The sequence below is a fragment of the Balaenoptera borealis genome (genome assembly GCF_965194805.1).
Source record: "Balaenoptera borealis genome assembly, chromosome: 1".
NCBI classification, from domain to species: domain Eukaryota; kingdom Metazoa; phylum Chordata; class Mammalia; order Artiodactyla; family Balaenopteridae; genus Balaenoptera; species Balaenoptera borealis.
In genome coordinates, this window is record NC_138860.1 from 150,593,841 (window position 1) to 150,615,638 (window position 21,798).

The 21,798-nt window shown below is 37.1% G+C and overlaps 1 protein-coding gene across 6 annotated transcripts in view; it reads right to left on the reverse strand.

Annotated features, from left to right (window-relative positions):
* ZFYVE9 (zinc finger FYVE-type containing 9) overlaps positions 1 to 21,798 on the reverse strand; it is a 188,347-nt gene that overhangs the window by 76,414 nt on the left and 90,135 nt on the right. For 4 of the 6 annotated variants that reach the window (XM_082370182.1, XM_082370180.1, XM_082370181.1 and 1 more), the window contains 4 exons: positions 12,186 to 12,285; positions 9,567 to 9,743; positions 7,809 to 7,978; positions 1,480 to 1,600 (listed from right to left, as the gene is read on the reverse strand). In XM_082370182.1, coding sequence (XP_082226308.1) covers positions 1,480 to 1,600; positions 7,809 to 7,978; positions 9,567 to 9,743; positions 12,186 to 12,285 — 568 coding nt within the window. The remainder of the gene's footprint in view (positions 1 to 1,479; positions 1,601 to 7,808; positions 7,979 to 9,566; positions 9,744 to 12,185; positions 12,286 to 21,798) is intronic. The other 2 variants (XM_082370183.1, XM_082370184.1) reach the window with 2 other exon arrangements.

Below are 21,798 nucleotides of genomic sequence, written 5' to 3' on the forward strand. Positions count from 1 at the left end.
CACACACATACAATGGAATATTACTAAGCCATAAAAAAGAATGAAATAATGTCATTTGCAGCTACATGGGTGGACCTAAAGATTATCATACTAAGCCAAGTAAGTCAGAAAGAGAAAGACAAATACTGTATGATATCACTTATATGTGGAATCTAAAATATGACACAAATGAACTTATCTATGAAACAGAAATAGACTCACAGACATAGAAAACAGACTTGTAGTTGCCAGGGGGCGAGGAGGGTGCAGGGGAGGGTTGGATTGGGAGTTTGGGACTAGCAGATGCAAACTATTGATATTATATATAGATTGGATAAACGACAAGGTCCTATTGTATAGCACAGGGAACTATGTTCAATATCCTGTAACAAACCATGATGGAAAATAATATCAAAAAGGATATATATACATGTATAACTGAATCACTTTGCTGTACACCAGAAATTAACACAACATTGTAAATCAACTATACTTCAAAAAAAAAGATAACTGGCACCAATATGTAAGATTAAATAAAGGAGAGAAAGACTGAAGGCAGGGAGACCAGGTAAAAGACTAGGACAAAAATGAGGAGAGATTATTGATAAACCATCTCCTGAAAATGTACTGACTGGATGCTGATCTGGATCTATCAACAAGAAACTTTTGCATAAAGATAACATTCTTGGGCTTCCCTGGTGGCACAGTGGTTGAGAATCCGCCTGCCAATGCAGGGGACACGGGTTCAAGCCCTGGTCTGGGAAGATCCCACATGCCGCGGAGCAACTAGGCCCATGAGCCACAACTACTGAGCCTGCGCGTCTGGAGCCTGTGCTCCACAACAAGAGAGGCTGCGATAGTGAGAGGCCCGCGCACCGCGATGAAGAGTGGCCCCCGCTTGCCACAACTAGAGAAAGCCCTCGCACAGAAACGAAGACCCAACACAGCCAAAAATAAATAAACAAATAAATTAATTAATTAACTTAAAAAAAAAGATAAGCATTCTTTTGACTGATTAGTAAGTTTGTGTCTTACCAGGACTCACTAAAAATATTTTTTAACAGAAAATTGCTACTTAAGTACAGAGCTCTCCACTTATTATATACACATTTCTGAATGTGTATTGTACTTCAAAACAAGAAGTTAAATTAATGTACTGACTGTATCATGTGGGCCAATCCTAGAACTATAAGCAACTCTTCAGAGTATTATGTGCTTTGGAATATGAAGAAGGAACTGCCAATAAGCTACATTTATACACAGTGGGAATTAAAAATAATATTACATCCTTCCAACATATGAAATGATAATATAAAAACATAAATATCTTCTCTAAAACAATCAGTAACAGCAACAATGCTTTTCATGGCACTGAGTAGTCACCTTTTTTGTTGGAGAAGAGAAAGGTGGTTATCACTTGAATTCTATCTCCTTCCCTTAATTAGAAGGCAACATTTGGCATATATAACTATCCCTGTTTAAACATCTAAGTCCACATACCTCCTTTTACACCAGTGGAGATGAGAATGGGAGGAAGGCCATCTTCAGGAATAAGGTTCATTGCACTGCCAACAGGACTTCCAACCTGAGTTATACTTCCAGAGAATAGAGAAATATCCGTCTAGGACAAGCAAATTAGCAAAGAGAGCATTACACACAGTTGAAGACTTGCGCAGAATAGAGTCCAGACTACAAATGGGAATTTAAGTGAAAATTTCAAATTCATACTTTTTGAAAGACAGCACAAGATACTCATTAACCTGTGGTTTCCCAAGGACTGGGCTTATACTATGAAAATGTTTATAATTGTATAGTTTCTCCTTTTGGCATCATCAAATCATAGTAATGAGAGAAAAGGTCTTGGAACCTGGGTTAACGCTTCCTTTACCAAGGTTTCTTTTGCCATAAAAGAAAAATATTTTTTAAACTTGCAGTGGCAACAGAAACAAACTTTCAACATTATCTCATAATTTCTGAACCTTGAGAATTGGGGTGATCGTTGTACAACAATGTGAATGTAATTAAAAATGATTAAAATGGTAAATTTTATGTTATGTCTTTTTTACCACAATAAAAAAAAATTAACTTTGATGAAAGAGTTTTCATTTACTTTGTCATGAAATTAAACTTCAAGTTCATTTTTCTTTGCATTAATATGAAGATCACATTAACTACACTTAATAAAGTATAATGTTGCAAAATACATTTTGAGTGGGGTTAAATCCACTTAATTAACAGTTTAATAGAATATGCTCAAAGATCTATTGAAATGATGCTCTATATTCTTCATAACTTAAGCAAGAAATAGAAGTTTTAAGCACTATTTACAATAGCCAAGACATGGAAGCAACCTAAGCATCCAATGACAGATGAATGGGTAAAGAAGATGTGGTATGTACACACACACACACACACACACACACACACACACAGGAATATTACTCAGCCATAAAAAAGAACCTTAAGCACTATTTACAATAGTCAAGATATGGAAGCAACCTAAGCATCCACTGACAGATGAATGGGTAAAGAAGATGTGGTATACACACACACACACACACACACACACACGCACAGGAATAATACTCAGCCATTAAAAAGAAGGAAATAATGTCATGTGTAGCAACATGGATGGACCTAGAGATTATCATACTAAGTGAAGTAAGCCAGAAAGAGAAAGACAAATATCATATATCACTTATATGTGGAATCTAAAAAAAAAATGATACAAATGAACTTATTTACAAACTAGAAACAGACTCACAGACTTAGAAAACAAACTTATGGCTACCAAAGGGGAAAGGGGGGTGGGTGGGTGATAAATTAGGAGCTTGGGATTAACAGATACACACCAGTTTACATAAAATAAACAACAAGGTCCTACAGTATAGTACATGGAACTATATTCAGTATCCTGTAACAACCTATAAAGGAAAAGAATCTGAAAAAGAATATATATATATATATATATATATATAACTGAATCACTTTGCTGTACACCAGAAATTAATACAACATTGTAAATCAATAATACTTCCATTTTTAAAAAAGAAAGCTTTTAAAAAGTTAAAGGAAAAGCATATAAAAACTTTTTAACATGTTTAGGGACTTCCCTGGTGGCACAGTGGTTGGGACTCTGTGCTCCCAATGCGAGGGGCCCAGGTTTGGTCCCTCATTGGGGGGCTGGGTGCCGCATGCATGCTGCAGCTGGGAGTTCGCATGCTGCAACTAGGGAGCCTCCCAGCCGCAACTGGGGGGCCCACGAGCCGCAGCTGGGGAGCCCACCTGCCGCAACTGGGACCCAGTACAATCAGATGAATAATAAAATAAGTAAAAAATTTTAAGAATACATAGGATTCTCATTTAAAAAAAAAAACTGTTTAACATGTATAAAAATGTTTATAGCAGCTTTACTCAAATAGCCAAAGTGTGGAAGCAATCCAAATGTCCATTAATAGGAAAATAGATAAATTGTGGTAGAGCCATATGATGGAATATTACTCAGCAATAAAAAATATTTACTTTTGATGCACACAACACAGATAAATCTCATTAAGTATTTTTTTAATAAATTTATTTATTTATTGGCTGCATTGGGTCTTCATTGCTGCATGCGGGCTTTCTCTAGTTGCGATGAGCAGGAGCTACTCTTTGTTGCGGTGCGCGGACTTCTCATTGTGGTGGCTTCCCTTGTTGCGGAGCATGGACTCTAGGCACTCGGGCTTCAGTAGTTGTGGCTCACAGGCTCTAGAGCGCAGGCTCAGTAGTTGTGGCGCTCAGGCTTAGCTGCTCTGCGACATGTGGGATCTTCCTGGATCAGGGCTCAAACCCATGTCCCCTGCATTGGCAGGCAGATTCTTAACCACTGTGTCACCAGGGAAGTACCTCATTAAGTATTAGAGTTTAAGAAGTTAGACACAAAACATTATATATCATATTTTTCCATTTATATGAAATTCAAAAACAGGCAAAACTAATCTATGGTGATACAAGTCCGAATAATGGTTACCTTGGGGGAAAGGGGGCAGGTATTGACAGAAAAAGGGCATGAAGGAAACTTCTATAGTGATAGAAATATTCTGTGTATCTTTATCTAGGTGGTGGTTACATGGGTGTGTGTGTCTATATGTATATATAGACACACACACATATATGTATGTTCAACATGTGTTTCCTAAAGATGAAGGCTCCTTAAGTACTTTGCTATATATATTTTATACTTGAATAAAGATTAAAACTATTTTAAAAAATGCCTATGTCTTATATTTTTGTCTATACTCTTTATAATTTAGGACTGTAAGTTTTTAGTGGGTTTTTGCTAAAAATTTTGCAGTGTTCTCAGTATATCGTCCTATTAGGAAATTTGGAAAATTTCATTGGCTAACCATTACTGATTTGAAGTAAATCAATAAAGTTAGATTTAGAATAGGAAATAAAGTAACCTATTCTAACTTGCTATTTAGTGATGCATAAAATCTACCTTTTGATATCATAAGAAGTGGTCATCTGGCTTCTACATAAATATCATCTATGAAAAGAAGTTGTTTAATTTACTGAGCACCTTTTAAGTGCCAGGCACTCTATTAGGTCATAAAGATGAGAAAAATATATTCAACTCTGGCCCTAAAGAATTTGTTTTCCCTCATTTTACCAGATAAATATTAAAATAAAGTGTTGAACAATGTGAGAGCACAGAAATAAAATAACTAACTTGTTTTAGTTTCTCTTAAACTGACCTGAACTTTGTTTCCCTATAATAGTCATTCACTAGAGCTTCCTCATTCATTCAAAAAATTTATGCTTTAAGAACCTATCATAGGGGATTCCCTGGTGGCGCAGTGGTTAAGAATCCGCCTGCCAATGCAGGGGACACGGGTTCGAGCCCTGGTCCAGGAAGATCCCACATGCCGCGGAGCAACTAAGCCCATGCACCACAACAACTGAGCCTGCGCTCCAGAACCCACAAGCCACAACTACTGAGCCCACGCACCACAACTACTGAAGCCTGTGCTCCTAGAGCCCGTGCTCTGCTACAAGAGAAGCCACTGCAATGAGAAGCCTGCGCACCGCAATGAAGAGCAGCCCCCGCTCGCCGCAACTAGAGAAAGCCCACGCACAGCAACGAAGACCCAACACAGCCCAAAAAATAAATAAATAAATAAATAAAAATAAATTAAAAAAAAAAGAACCTATCATATAATTTAAGAGATGTAAACGAAGTTTTGTAGAACGAAAAAAGTCATCACTGTATAAACACTATAGTTATAATTGATTCAGGTAAGATTGTCAAAGGACAGTAAAATCAGGGGACTTCTCTGGTGGTCCAGTGGTAAGGAATCTGCCTTACAATGAATGCATGGGACACGGGTTTGATCCCTGGTCAGAGAATTAAGATCCCACATGCCGCAGGGCAACTAAGCCTGCGCACCACAACTACTGATCTCACGCGCCTCAACTAGAGAGCCTGCGTGCCGCAAACTACAGAGCCCACATGCCCTGGAGCCCACACGCCACAACTAGAGAGAAGCCCGCACACCACAACGAAGAGCGCAGGTGCCTCAACAAAAGATCCTGCATGCCTCAACGAAGACCCCACGTGTTGCAACTAAGACCCGAAGCAGTCAAAAATAAATAATAAATAAATCTTTAAAATGTGTGTGTGTGTGTGTGTGTGTGTGTGTGTGTGTGTGTGTGTGTGTGTGTGTGTATATATATATATATATATATATATATATAAAGGACAGTAAAATCATTGACTGAAAGATTGTAGGGGAACAGGACACCCAGAGTCTCAAAGTATCACCCCTCACTTTACTTTTTAATTGCAAAGAGGAAAAGCTACTTTTGCAGTGGAGAAACACAGGAGACATCAATTTAACCAATTATCAAACTGATACTTCTTGATGTGTTCCACCAAGAAATGACCATCACTTATGGTAGTATTATTCTTGCCAAAAATATTTAATCTGTAACTAATCATGAGGAAAAAAACAGAAAAACACAAATTAAGGACTTTATGCCAAACATGGCGTAAATGCTTCAAAAATGTTAATGATGTGAAAGACAAAAAAAAAAGTGGGAGAACTGTTCTAAATTAAAGAAAATCAAAGAAACATGAGAACTAAATGCAGTTGTGATCCTTGATGGTATCCTAATTTTTTAAAAAAGCTTTATTCTTTCGTTTATACACGTGTGTGTGTGTGTGTGTGTGTGTATATATATATTTATTTAATAAAAAAGTTTATATATATACACACACACACACACACACACGTGTATAAACGAAAGAATAAAGAACATCATGGGACAATTGGGGAAATCTGAATATGGACTATATATTTGACAATACATAGAATTATATGTTAAATTTCTTTCTCATATAGTTATATTGTACTTACATAAGAAAATCACTTGTTCTTAGGAAACACAAGCTGAAGTATTAAGTGATAAAGTGCAACTAATCCTCAAATGGTTCCTCAAAAAACAAAGTGTGTGTGTGTGTGTGTGTAGGGGTAAAGTAAATGTGGCAAAATGGCAACAATTGGTGAATATGGGTTAAGAGTATATGGGGGTTCACTGTACTATTCTTGCAACTCTTCTGTGGATTTGAAATTTTTCCACATAAACAATTGGAGAAAAAAAGAAATTTTCTTGACAAAGTCATTGTATAGATTCAAAGAAGAATAAGTCATATAGTTCTGGCTGCTGTCCTCTGTGGCCACAGAAAAATCCCCCAAAACAGACTTAGACATATTTAAAGACAGTGACATGGTTTAATGTACCTTCACCAAACAGGAAATTTATCTCTGTATGTCAATAAATCTAATCTTAATAACACGCAATTTCAATTATAACCAAATCCACAAATTATGTAAATTTCTAGAAAAATATTACTGAACATAAATGTAAATAAACAGTTAACCATGAAAACTTCAAAAGTAAAAACTTTATCCAAACTCTGATCCTCTTATTTTATTAAAAAAAAAAAAGCCAGACACACATACTTAGTTGGAACTGATCCCCTTATTATAATCTTGACCACCATATTCAACGGGGCAAACAGCAATAAGAAAGGGACCCACTGTATAAACGATCCTACGTGTATACTTTCCAATTATGGTCCTAGGTGGCTCTATTCTTTCACAGACTCAAAAAAATGTAGCTAGTATTTGACCCTTCTGAAAATTAGCCCCCAAACTGTGACCAGTGTATCCTATAGAGACAAAGTAAATGTGACAGCACAGTATGAGCTAGTTTCCTTAGGTAAATTATATGAGTCTTCCATCCATTAAGTCAGTGGTTTATTTTTAAGCTTTAGAATCCTCTTTAAAAGTCTTACTTGGAAACACAATAGGCAGACCAGAAAAAAGTAGAGATGCTCGGGTTGAAGACAAAGGAATAGAAGGATTCCTCAGCCACCTTCATATTTCCTGGCCCTTCCTCACCACGGCAACTCCCTGGCAGCTACCACAGAACCTGGGGAATATGCTTTGAAAACCAAGGTATCAAGGGACCAGGATTCGCTCTAGCACAGCCTCTAGCTACAGTAGTAGACTGAGCTCACCTGAGAACAACCTTTATAAGAATCTTTCTCCTGAAAAAACTTCCAAATATAGAACAAACAAGAACAACTGGTTTTGCCACATTTATTTTACCCCTAGACACACACACAAGCATGCCCACACACATACACACACATGCACTAAACTGTATCTGAAGTCTATAGGGTTCCACAGAAAGGTCACTCAACTTAGGAAAAGACAAGACAGAGGCAGAATAGTGCTGAGTCAAGTAAGTACTCAATTTTAGTTGCTGTTTTGTTTTCTTACCTCTGCTGATAGGGGACTGGTAGTTACTGGCTTGACTGGGTCATGTGACACAGCCAGGGTTCCTGCAGAGGAAGTTCCATTCATGGTTAATTTGGCTGCATCAGCAACTTCTCCATTAGGCAAGATCCCATCAGCAAACCAAACTCGCCTCTGCTCTCTGGGCTGAGCCACTTGAGGAGCCAGAAAAATAAAACAGGTAACACTGTGACATTGATAGGGTTTCTAACATCAAGAAGAGAAGGTCACCAATCTCAGATGTACAAAGAAATCACTATTTAGCATTTTATACTTCTAAATATAATTGTAACTGTATAAAAGTGGTTATAAATTAATAAAAATACACATTTAAATATACTCCTTACTTCTGTAATTTATATGTAAAGATTTAAAACACTTTGCTTTAAAGTATTAAATATGCCTATGATTATGTCACATACTCTGTCCCATATCACTAACAGAGAAACTAGGGAAGGTGTTTGAAGTGCCTAGGAAATAAACTAATAGCCCGGAAAAAATATCTAGAAATAGGCATCCACAGCTCCTAAAAGTATGAGGTTTCTGTAGGAATAAAATATCTGGAAAAGTGATACGGTATTTTTAAAAGGCAAAAGATGCCCTGAAGAATGCTGAAGAATTATTAATTAATAAAAGAAGAGTTGGCACAGATATGTAAGAATTGGGAAGCAAACTGACCAGATCTTTGGCTAAAGTGTAACTGAAGAAGAAAAAGACTGATCTGGCAGTGCAGATAGTGAAATGCAGTAGTCTGCATTTTAGTAAAAGGATGGGGAAAAGCTGGAAAACTGAGTCTGACGAAATGATCTCTTTAAATCCAGTTTTGAAAATCAATTCAAACAGCCAAAACAAAGAGAGACCAGGGAAGAACAACAAAAACAACAAATGAAGTAAAGAGAATAAAGATTTTAAGAACAAAAGCCTGAGCTCAGAAGAGTATGATAATGTCAATAGAAGTTTTTGATCTTCAAAAGGGGAGGAGGGCTATTTAACAAGGGGAAGGGAATATTGCTAGACAAAAAGATATAAAATTAATGAAAGAAGACAGAGTTTAATTATCAGGGGAGACTTCTTGACAGATCATTTTAAGGAAATATTTGTTATTTTTACTACTGATAATCCCCTGAACTTACAAAGTGCCTTTCATCTGACAATATCATAATCATAAAGATATAATAAACTAAAATAAGTTGAGCCTATGATTTTCTACCTATCATATGATATAATCAGAATTAAAGTTCTGGATTTTATAAACGTCTGTGTACCTAACACAGTATTTTCATATTTTTACAGGGATAGATTAAAAAGGAAAAGAGAAAATGGCAATATATATTCCAAAAGGCAATACTAGAATGGGCTGGTCAGAAAAAAGAATTCTTATTTTCATCACTTACTAAATTCCTGCAAAGAACACTAAGGTAGGCATGAGGCTAGGATTTTGCAGGCTGATTTCAAATTCTGCAACTCTTTTCAAGTAAAAGCAAAGTAATTACTCCATTCTTAAGTTGGAGAGGGTACTGGCATATTTTTAGAGGTGCCTCCAAAATATCAGGCAACACAATATTCTTCTTTACTTGCCCAGAAATAGTCTCAACACATTTCTCACCTTGTTCTTCCACTTTAATAACCACCCAAAGGGACTTATCTGCAGTGTGTTAAAGACTTGTGATGTAAAATCACATCAGCACCTTTTCAGAGGAACTTGGTGAGGAAAAAGAGAGAGAATAGCACATGATCCCCTACCTTCTGCTCCAGGGTGCTTTAAAACTCCCACAGGTACCATCACAGTGGGAGGTGGAGAGCTCAGTGCTCCTGAGGCCTGAGCTTGCTGCAAGGGAGGGATAGTAGAACAGTATTCAGCAGGATTGTTAGGGTTAGGGCTCTGGCTTGAGGCACTCATCATGTTCTCCCAGGCTTGAGCTAAAGCAAATACAGACACAATCAATGTGAATGGATTGCAAAATATGGACATCAAGACCTCCACAATACTGGATAAATAATGTAGTTCCTGCTAATTAACACTCATAGTATGTCTCTCTTCCAGCTAGTGAAGGTATTAAGGAGATAGGTGATTTTATTCAATAAAGGAGACCATGTAGTTAAGTAAGCTATTTGGAAGTAACAAATAAGAATTACATGATACTTCTGATATAGACTGATAGCGGATCAGTCTGAGGTTAATGACTAGGTCCCTGGCATCTTTAAAGGGGACCATATATTCCCTGAAGAGGGAGTAAAACAACATTAAACTTATTAAGGACTTGCAACTGGGATAGCATTTAGACATTTCTGGTGGGTAGGGCAGGTTTAATATTCAATGCATTTTATAAAATTCTATCAAAAATCAAAATCAGGGGCTAAAATAGCTTAACTCCACTATATAATATCTTTTGTTTCATTCCTAGATTTTTAGGCTCTTAGTTGAGGTAAAATCTCATTTTAAAAATTCTGAAGCCTAAAGCTCAGGAGAACACATCTCAACATTTTCGTGAATTTTGCTTTTGTGCAATCATTACCCTGTGTAAAAGTATCCAGCAAAAACAACCATTTCACATTTTGGTGTGTCTCAAAAGCACAGGACCCATTTGAACATGAAAATGTGCCAATATCATATAAGTGCCATCAATCAATATGAATGATCACAAATGTGTTAAGGTTCTGTATACTCTATAATTTTACTAACTAAATACTGACATATCAACTATTGTTTTTAAAGTAAATAGGATGAAAGATACTACAGAAATGAAAGATATAAATTTTATCTTCTGGGTTCAAGTAATATCACATGCCTAGGAATAGAAACCGCCCAATTTTTGGAGCATCTTTTAAAAAATCTCATTCTACATCAAAGAATGATCCATAAGATTTTGAATACTTATTGCCTCCAAACTGCAGGACAAAGCTAGAAACAACAGCTATGTTCCTTTGAAAGCACTGGCAGGAAGAGGGAAGGAAGAGAAAAGGAGAAAGGGAAAAAGGGATAGGGAACACTGAAAAGCATCAAATTAAATATTCAGTAAAAGACCAGGCTAAGCCATGCGAGAGGAAAGACGTTGGAAAAACCACAAAAAGTAGATTATTTTAGGATCCCCTGTTAAGGGCATCCTTGGCTTAATAGAAAGTAAGTATTCCATATGAATCCTCTGCCATTTCCTTCATCTTTAGCTATGCCAAGTTAAAAAAAAAAAAAAAAAGCCATCAAGTTGGAAGACCTCAACAAATAAAAGAGGTATCAGGTACTGAAATTAAGCAGCATGCTCTTATCTGTGGATAAATATCCAAAACTGAAATCATCACCGAGTGAAATAACCACCATCTGAAAAATGACCCTTAAGAGTAAAGAGAATGAATTCATATTTGATCAAAATTATAAGAATTCAGAAATGGGAGGAAATTGGGTGGACCACAGGAAATTAGAACAGATCAGATTAAATGACATGCAATAGGCTAATAAGGAAGCAACAGGAAAACATCACTATGAGCAATGCAGACACACAGAGCAGGAGGGGCCTTGAGCAGATAAGTTTCAGCCTCCAGGAGACACATTATCCTGGCACAAGCAGCAGTGGTGTGTAAGTTCAACATTTTTATGTCTATTAGTAACTGTTCTGGCAACTGTACAAAGATGCATTCAAAGAGAAAATACTATACAGCCTGATCAATTTTATTGTATCTCTTTACAAGAATACTCTGGGGGGGTTTTGTTTGTTTGGGGAGTTTTGTTTTAACTAAAATGCCCTTGGATTTATTTCCAGTCCTGCAAAAGGTGAACACTGGATAAGCTATATTTACCTTCTCCTGGCCATATTCTTTTACCACATAAGTAAATTAAAAACTATTACTCTTATGACAAATCTAAGTAGTATTAAGATGATAACTGACAGAAAAATGCAATTTTCTATTCGATTCGAGATGCTAAAATATTTATTTTTAACAAGATGAGTGAACCAAAGTGTCAATAAGAATGTGTTCTAAATTATTAAGATATTCCCTAGAAAGAGAAAGCTTCCCTTGAAAGGAAAACCTCAGCCCAATTTTAATATTTCATCATCTCAGTGGTCAATAGCCCCCTCCCCACTCCCACTCCAGTCATTTCACAGGAACATTAACAGCCACAGAGCACCAGATTTCCACAAGAATTTCCTTTTTTCCTGCAAAACTTACCTGACTTTAGCATTTATTCATTAAATTAGGCACAGGAATTCTGAAATGCTAAGGTATTTTTAAATTTTTCAGGTAAAGTTATGACATTTGAGAAGGTGAGCAACTTGTAGAGCAAGGAAGGAAAAAACAGCAGTCTTTTCATTGGAATTCTCTTGTTCTGTCTCAATAACTGTGAATTCAACCTGTTTTAATACTTACCATTCATTAGCACTGAATGGCAGATTACACATACTCTAGCTTCCTTTCTATCCATGTATAACAGTTTACATTTCAAGCTACAGCAGGAAGCACAGAAAACCTGCAGGAAAAAGAATATACTAAATTTACTTAGGATCACAGTATAAAGGAAGTAAACCAATACTGACCAACACTGAGTGACAGGGAACCGTACTAATACAACACTAAAAACTTCAAAGGAAAATGCAATTGAGGAAGCTGGGTGCAAGACCCAATTCAAAAGCAAGAAAGAGATTAACATGTCTGTCAAAAATAAGGAAAGTGAAATTGCTGGCTGAGAACAAAAATCTTAGCCAAGATTACACACCAAATACATAGCAGGGGAAAAAAATCTAAGCTGCCCTTAGGCAAAATTCCTGTACACAGTATCACATAACATGGGCGTTTAGAATAGTAACATCTGCTATTTCTGTTTGAAGAGGCAATATAGCAGGTGAAACAAACAAAGACTGGGAATTCTGGGCTTTAACTTCTGTTTTTTTTACTGTCCTTATGTGCAGAATAATAATCATACCATCTGCTTTCACTGGTTTGTTATGAAGGCCAGGAAAGATCAAAATACACAACTCAATCATAAAAATATGCACAGCCCCAGCTACAGGGAATCAGAGCAGACAACCAAAAATTGGCCATGCCAATTTCCAGCACCTTATTTCCACTTTCCAGGGTCAGTTCCCGACAATCTTACTTTCTTCTCCCTTCCATACCAGGCAACAACGATCTCCTTAGCTCCCTGTTAAGATCTATTTTCTTGAGAACTCATTAGTCCCTTATCACAGAGAGCTTCATACAGGCAAAAAGGTGTTCCCAGTAGTGTAAATTTCACTAATCCAGTTTTTATGGACAGTAAGTATCCTATATCTTACAAAGATGAAACAAGAGATGAGGTCCTATTAAAGACAAAGTGAGAGCAATCATCTCTTCTTCTACTAGATGTAATTAATATACCTAGCTAACATGACTACCAATTTACATTTTTTTTTTATTTTTATTTATTTTATTTTTTTATTTTTGGCTGTGCTGGGTCTTCGGTTCGTGCGAGGGCTTTCTCTAGTTGCGGCAAGTGGGGGCCACTCTTCATCGCGGTGCGGGGACCGCTCTTCATCGCGGTGCGCGGACCGCTCTTCATCGCGGTGCGCGGGCCTTTCACTATCGCGGCCCCTCCCGTTGCGGGGCACAGGCTCCAGACGCGCAGGCTCAGTATTTGTGGCTCACGGGCCCAGCCGCTCCGCGGCATGTGGGATCTTCCCAGACCAGGGCTCGAACCCGTGTCCCCTGCATTAGCAGGCAGACTCTCAACCACTGCGCCACCAGGGAAGCCCACCAATTTACATTTTTCAGAGGCTTCACATTTTCAAAGTAACTGTGTTACAGGGAGAACAGGGGACATATTATCCTTATTTTCTATCAGAGGAAACTAAATTTGGATGGTTAAAAAACTTGCTCAAGTTCACAGCAAATTGTATGAATACTAGGCACTTTACATACATGTATTATCTCATTCAACCTCATAAGTTCTATGAAGGCATTCATTTATAATTAACAGAGTTAAATAAACAAATGTGAAGTAAACTGCTCTGTCATACAGCTAGTAAGTTACATAAAAAGTCTCCAAAGGCTCTGTTCTTAACCACTATGTAATAGTGTCTCATACTATTCATGTATCATTTTGAGACTTTGACTTTTCCTTCTCCATCACTATGACCACATCCAGTCAGTCACTAAGTCCTGTTGTTCTCTCTCTTAAATGGTTCTCCCCAAATCCCACCTCTTCCTCTCCATCCTATGCTGCTGCCTTTATTCAAGCCTTTATTATATGAGGCCTAGGAGACCATCAAAATCTATTATTTGTCCTCCTAACCTTCAGATGTGTCTTTCCAATTTGTCTTTCACACAAATACCAAATGATAGAACTTCCTAAAAATTAAATTGAATTGTTAATCTTGAAATCCTTCAATAACCTTTCTAATCAAGAGGTAAAACCGAGAAGCCTTCATTCACTCATTTATTCCACAAATATTTGAGCTCTGATTATGTACTGGGCACTGGGCTACCCTATTGGGTGTAGCAGTGGACAAAACAGATATGGCCCTTGCTTTTGTGGAATTTACAGTCTACAGAGGTTATAATCTAAAATCAAATAATAACACAAGTGAGTGTAAAATTACTTGCTTCAAAAGAAGTACATGGTAAAATAAGATCATGTAATCTAGGTTTTACCTAGATTGGCAGGGTCAGGGAAGATTTTATTTAGGAAATTACAGAGATAAAATCTGAAGCATGGGTAAAAGTTTTCTATGCATAAAATGGTACCAAGGAGAGAGACAAGAGTAAGCAGAAGAAATACCATGTGCCTGGGTGCCATTAGGGTTAGAACATGGCTCTATCAAGAAACTAAAAAGGGTTAATGTGGCTAGAGACCCTGAGAGTTAAGGGATGCATGGAATAAGATGAGGCCAGACCAAGCAAAGGTTCTCTAGGTTGTATTAACAGTTTTGGTCTTTTTAACAGAGCAATGGGAAATCACTTAAATGTTTTAATCAAAGAGAAAGACATGATCAGATCTGCATGACTGCAACGTGGGGGAAAAAATAGAGGGGAGCAAGAATAAATTTGCGATGGTTCAACATAAAAAATCAATAGAGGGCTTCCCTGGTGGCGCAGTGGTTGGGAATCTACCTGCCAGTGCAGGGGACACAGGTTTGATCCTTGGTCTGGGAAGATCCCACATGCCGAGGAGCAACTAAGCCCGTGTGCCACAACTACTGAGCCTGCGCTCTAGAGCCCGTGCGCCACAATTACTGAGCCCATGTGCCACAACTACTGAGGTCCACACGCCTAGAGCGTGTGCTCTGCAACAGGAGAGGCCACTGCAATGGGAAGCCTGAGCACCTCAACAGAGAGTGGCCCCTGCTCGCCACAGCTGGAGAAAGCCCGCACGCAGCAATGAAGACCCAACATAGCCAAAGATAAACAAGTAAAATAAATAAATTTTTAAAAAAGAAAAAAAAAATCAATATAATACACATTAACAGGATGAAGGGAAAAAAACATGTGATCATATACATTTGACAAAATTCACTCTTTCATAATAAAAACAATAAAAAAAACTAGAAGTAGAAGGAAACTACCACATCATAGTAAAAGCCACGTATGAAAAACCCACAGCAAACATCATATTCAAAGGTAAAATATTGAAAGCTTTTCCTCTGAGATCAGGAACAAGGCAAGGATGCCTGCCTTCACCTCTTCTATTCAACATGGTACTGGAAATTCTAGTCAGAGTAATTAGGCAAGAAAAAAAAAAATAATAAAAGGCATTTGAAATGGAAAGGAAGAAGTAAAATTATCTCTGTTTGCAGATTATGTGATCTTGTATGTGGAAAACCCTAAAGATTCAACAAAAAAAATCTGTTAGAACTAATAAATGAATTCAGCAAAGTTGCAGGATACAAAGTCAATAAACAAAAATCAGTTGTATTTCTATACATACTAATAATGAACAATCTAAAAAGGAAACTACAAAAATAATTCCATTTACAATAGCATAAAAAAAAATCACACTGGATAAAATATTTGTGTTACATATAATGGACAAAGGGCTAATATCCATAACATATAAAGAGCTCCAATAAGGTAATAAGAAAAATACAAATACCTCCAAGGAAAAACAGGCAGAGAACTCACAGAGATAACTTCACAGAAAATTAAATAAAATAGCCAATAAATAAAGAGATACTGGGCTTCCCTGGTGGCGCAGTGGTTGAGAGTCTGCCTGCTAGTGCAGGGGACACGGGTTTGAGCCCTGGTCTGGGAAGATCCCACATGCCGCGGAGCAATTGGGCCCGTGAGCCACAACTGCTGAGCCTGCACGTCTGGAGCTTGTGCTCCGCAACAACAGAGGCGGTGATAGTGAGAGGCCCGCGCACCGCTATGAAGAGTGGCCCCTGCTTGCCGCAACTAGAGGAAGCCTTCACACAGAAACAAAGACCCAACGTAGCAATCAATCAATCAATAAATAAATCTTTAAAAAATTAAAAAATAAAAAAAAAAGAGATACTAAGTATCACTAGTGACAAAATAAAAACTAAAGAATGAGATATTCTTATTCTATGGCACAGGCAAAGTATTTTTGGTTTTTTTAAAAACTGACATTGTTCAATGGTGGAGAGGGCTTAGAGAAAAGAGGAACTTTCTCCCATATCCTGCTGATGGTAGCATAAATTGGTAGGTTAATTTAACAATATCTTTAAAATTTTTAAGTGTTCATTTCCTTTGACTCAGTACATGCAATTTAAAAAATTTATCCTACAAAAAAACCCACATATGCCAAGAGATGTATACAAGAATTATCTCTGATTACTTTGTAATAGCCAAAAGTTGAAAACAACCTGAATGTTCATCAGGAAGAAGAGGAATGGTTAAACTGCAGTATAACCATAAAACGGAATGCAATTCATGCTGTTAAAAAGAATGAGATAGGGGCTTCCCTGGTGGTGCAGTGGTTAAGAATCCGCTTGCAAATGCATGGGACACGGGTTCGAGCCCTGGTCTGGGAAGATCCCACATGCCGCGGGGCAACTAGGCCCGTGAGCCACGACTACTGAGCCTGCGCGTCTGGAGCCTGTGCTCCGCAACAAGAGAGGCCGCGATAGTGAGAGGCCCGCGCTGTGCGATGAAGAGTGGCCCCCACTTGCCGCAACTGGAGAAAGCCCTCGCACAGAAACGAAGACCCAACACAGCCAAAAATAAATAAATAAATAAAAATAATAATTAAAATTAAAAAAAAAAAGCCCATGGTGTTTGTTTAAAAAAAAAAAAATAGAGGAAAAAAAAATATTAATTGGTGCCATGGGTTGAATTGTATCTCCCCCAAATACATAAGAAATCTTAATGCCTGTTACTTCAGAATATGACATCATTTGGAGATAGGGCCTCTACAGAGATATATAAGTTAAAATGAAGTCATTAGGGTGGGATCCTAATCCACGAGGACTGGTGAACTTATAAAAGGGGCAACACAGGACATTTAGCAGTCCTCGTCCCAGATTACTAAATGCCATTAGTGACCCTAGTCATTATGACCACCAGAAATAACCCACCACATTCCAAACATCATCTAAGTATCTTCCCTAGTTCTCTGAGCTATAGGCTCAGATGAGTAAACTCAGTTCTAGAAATAAAGAGAATTATATATTTGTACATGTGAACTTCTTATATTGCTGAAGTATCATACCATATACCTTCATTACCACAACTAACACAGTCTATTGCATTTATTTAACTTATTCTCCATTTTCCCAAACTAGAATGTAAACTCCATGGAACAATGAATGAAAGTATTGTTAATACTGATATCACAGTGCCTGAAATAACATAGGTACTCGATAAATGCTTATTGCTTCCTGGATTAGTAAAATGATTGCACAAACGAATATATGAATGGAGAAACAAACATTAATGTGCACTTATCAAGGAAGGGCTATATCATACATGCTCAAATTCACAACTTCAACAATGACAAACACATTTTAAGCAGTTTATTAATAATAGTGACCTCAAGTTTTTAGGCCAAATGGTTATGAATGACCTTAAATGACAGGATCTGTATGATCCAACTAACTGTAAAGAGGCAAATTATGATGATTTATAATACATATGCTATATAATGTTCCAGTGAAATATTGGTTAAAATGTTCCGTTTGTGTGTAATTTTCTTTAATGTGGCACTTCTGGGTTCCAATCTCACCTTTATCATTCACTAGCCAAATAATTTTATGGGAATAATTTAAAATCTCTGCGCCTCAGTTTCTCCTCATACATAAAACTGAAATATTAATATCCTCCATGTAAGGTTTTTACGAAGATTAAATGAGATAACCCATGTAAAATGTAGCACATTATAGGTACTAAATATACGATGGTGCCCTTACATCCCTTTCCTATTAAAATTTCCCACTCATGGCTTTCCACATAACAAACCCTACTGCAAAATTTATGAACAAGCTTCATATTCAGTACCTTTTTTTGTGCCTATTTATACCCCCTTACAGTGTGAATAACACTCCATTGCAATTCTTGAAAATTCAAATCATCAAATGCTCACTTATTTCTTTCCAAATTAGAAAGTAGAAAGAATGATGTCCCAAGTCTTCAAAAAGCCCTGTAATTATGACAAAAATAACTGCCTTGCAAGAACAAAAACCAGCAGAGGAAAGTGCTTGTGACTGACCAATATCCAGCCACTCACAAAGACAAGTGACAGTAATAACTTGTAAAAATTCTTAAGTGCAAAAGAGTACTTTACCCTTGCATATTAACAAATACCAAAATCAATGTAATAAGAACTAAAGCAGTTCAATCAGATTCGAACCCTGCTTCTGTCTAAACACCTGCTGCAACTTTGCTGTTATTAATTGAAAACAATAATTATCAGAGTCATTTTAAGAGTGTATCTGGCTACAAAGGGTCCCTGACTAAACCTTTAAACTTTATTTCCAAGCGAGGCTATATAAACAGAAAGAGTTGTAAGAAAATAAGATTCAACATAAAACCTTAAACTTGTATGAAGTTATCAGATTCATATCCTTTACTCTACTCTGAATTAATTTTTTATATATCCTGTTATTACCTTGTAAATAACACACTTATAATGCATTAAAAGAGTAATATGTGGGTTAAAAGTGCTAATTTGTAAAAAGGCAAGCAATTAAAACATATCCCTATTTTTGTAACCATACTCTGGTCATTCTTGATTTAAAAAAATTTTTATTATAGCAATTTCCAATCATATAAAAGTATACGTAACAGCATAACAAACCCCCAAGTGCCCATTACCCAGGTGAGACCGTTATCAAAGCCAATCCTCACCCACTTCTCCCCCATTTAATCATTTTGAAATACATTTCAGGTATCATTTAATCTTTAAATATTTCAATATATAATCTCTGAAACATAGGGACTATTTTAACATAACAAAACCACACACCTTAAAAATGAACAATTTCTTAATATCAAATATCCAAGCAGTATCAACATTTTAAAAAGTCACATATATATTTTTAATAGACTTTATTTTTTAGAGCAGTTTGGGGTTCACAGCAAAATTAAGCAGAAGGGGGGCTTCCCTGGTGGCGCGGTGGTTGGGAATCTGCCTGCCAATGCAGGGGACACGGGTTCGAGCCCTGGTCTGGGAAGATCCCACATGCCACGGAGCAACTAGGTCCGTGAGCCACAACTACTGAGCCTGCGCGTCTGGAGCCCGTGCTCCGCGACAAGAGAGGCCGCGATAGTGAGAGGCCCGCGCACCGCGATGAAGAATGGCCCCCGCTTGCCGCAACTGGAGAAAGCCCTCGCACAGAAACGAAGACCCAACACAGCCATAAAATAAATAAATAAATTTATTAAAAAAAAAAAAAAATTAAGCAGAAGGTACAGAGATTTTCCATATACCCCCTACCCCGGCTACGTGCCTAGCCTCTGCCATTATCAGCATCCCCCACCAGAATGGTACATTTTTTACAATCAATCAATCTACACTGATACATCATTATCACCTAAAGTCCATAGTTACATGAGGGTTTACTCTCGGTCTTATACATTCTATGGGTTTGGATAAATGTATAATGACATTTATGCACCATTATAGTATCATACAGAGTACTTTCACTCCCCTAAATATCTGTGCTCTGCCTATTTATCCTTCTCTCTCCACTAACCCCTGTAAATCAATCTTTTTGTCTCCATAGTTTTGCTTTTTCCAGAATGTAATATAGTTGGAATCATATAGTATATAGCTCTTTCGGATTGGCTTCTTTCACTTAATAATATGCATTTAAGTTTCCTCCATTTCTTTTTAAGGCTTGATAAGCTCATTTCTTTTTAGCACTGAATATTCCTTTGTCTGGATGTATCACAGTTTATCCATTCTCCTCCTGAAGGACATCTTGGTTGCTTTCAAATTTTGGCAATTGTGAATAACGCTGCTATAAACATTCATGTACAGGTTTTTGTGTGAACATATAAGTTTTCAACTCATTTATATAAATACCTAGGAGCGTGATTGCCAGACTGTATGGTAAGCCTATGTTTCTCTTTGTAAGAAACTGCCAAACTGTCTTCCAAAGTGGCTGTACCATTTTGCATTCCCACCAGCAATAAATGAGAGTTTCTGTTGCTCCACATCCTCACCATCACTTGGTGATGTCAGCATTCTGGATTTTGACCATTCTAATAAGTGTGTAGTAGTACCTCATTGTTGTCTTAATTTGCATTACTCTTATGATGTATGATGTGGGCAACTATTCATATGCTTATTTGCCATCATATATCTTCTTTCATGGGGTGTCTGTTAAGGTCTTTGGCCCATTTTTAAATTGAGTTGTTTGTTTTCTTATTGAGTTCTCTGTATATTTTGGATAACATTGCTTTATTGGAAATGTCTTTTGCAAATATTTTTTCCCAGTCTTTGGTTTGTCTTTTCATTCTCTTCACAAGTTATTTCACAGAAGTTTTTAATTTTAATGAAGTCCAGCTTATCAATTCTTATCATGGATTGAGCTTTTGGCATCTAAAAACTCATCACCAAATCCAAGGTCATCCAGATTTTCTCCTACATTATCGTCTAGGAGTCTTATATTTTTGCATTTTACATTTAGGTCTGTGATCTATTTTGAGTAAATTTTTGTGTAAGGTGTAAGATCTGCATCTAGACTCAATCTGTTGCATGCGGATGCCCAGTTTGCCCATTGTATTGCCTCTGTTCCTTTGTCAACGATAAGTCAACTGTATTTCTATGGGCCTTTTCCTGGGATCTCTCTTCTGTTCCACTGATCTGTCTGTCTATTCTTTTGCCAATGCCAAACTGTCTTGCTTACTACAGCATTATAGTAAGTCTTGAAGTTTGGTGGTGCCAGTCTTCCAACTTTATTCTTCTTCAATACTGTGTTGCCTATACTGGATTTTTAGTCTCTATATACAAACATTAGATTCAGTTTGTGGATATAACCTAAATAACTTGCTGGAATTTTGGTTGGGATTGCACTGAATCTATAGATCAATCTATAGAACTGACATCTTGACAATATTGCATATTCCAATCCATGAACATGGAACATCTCTCATGAGAGTTCTGTAGTTTTCCTTACATAAATCTTGTACATACAACATATTTTGTTAGATTTATACCTAAGTATTTAGTCTTGGGGGTGCTAACATCAATGATATCATGTTTTTAATTTCGATTTCTACTTATTCATTGCTGGTATATAGGAAAGCAATTGACTTTTGCATATTAGCCTTATTATCTGGCACCCTTGCTGTAATCACTTATTGGTTCCAGGAGGGGTTTTTTTGTCAACGTTTTCAGATTTTCTACATAAATGATTATGCTATCTGTGAACAAAGACACGGGTTTATTTCTTTCTTCCCAATCTGTATACCTTTTATTTCCTTTTCCTGTCTTATTGCCTGAGCTAGGACTTCCAGTACAAATGTTGAAAAGGAGAGGTGAGAGGGCACATCTTGCCCCATTCCTGAGCTTAGTGGGAATGCTTCAAGTTTCTCACTATTTAGT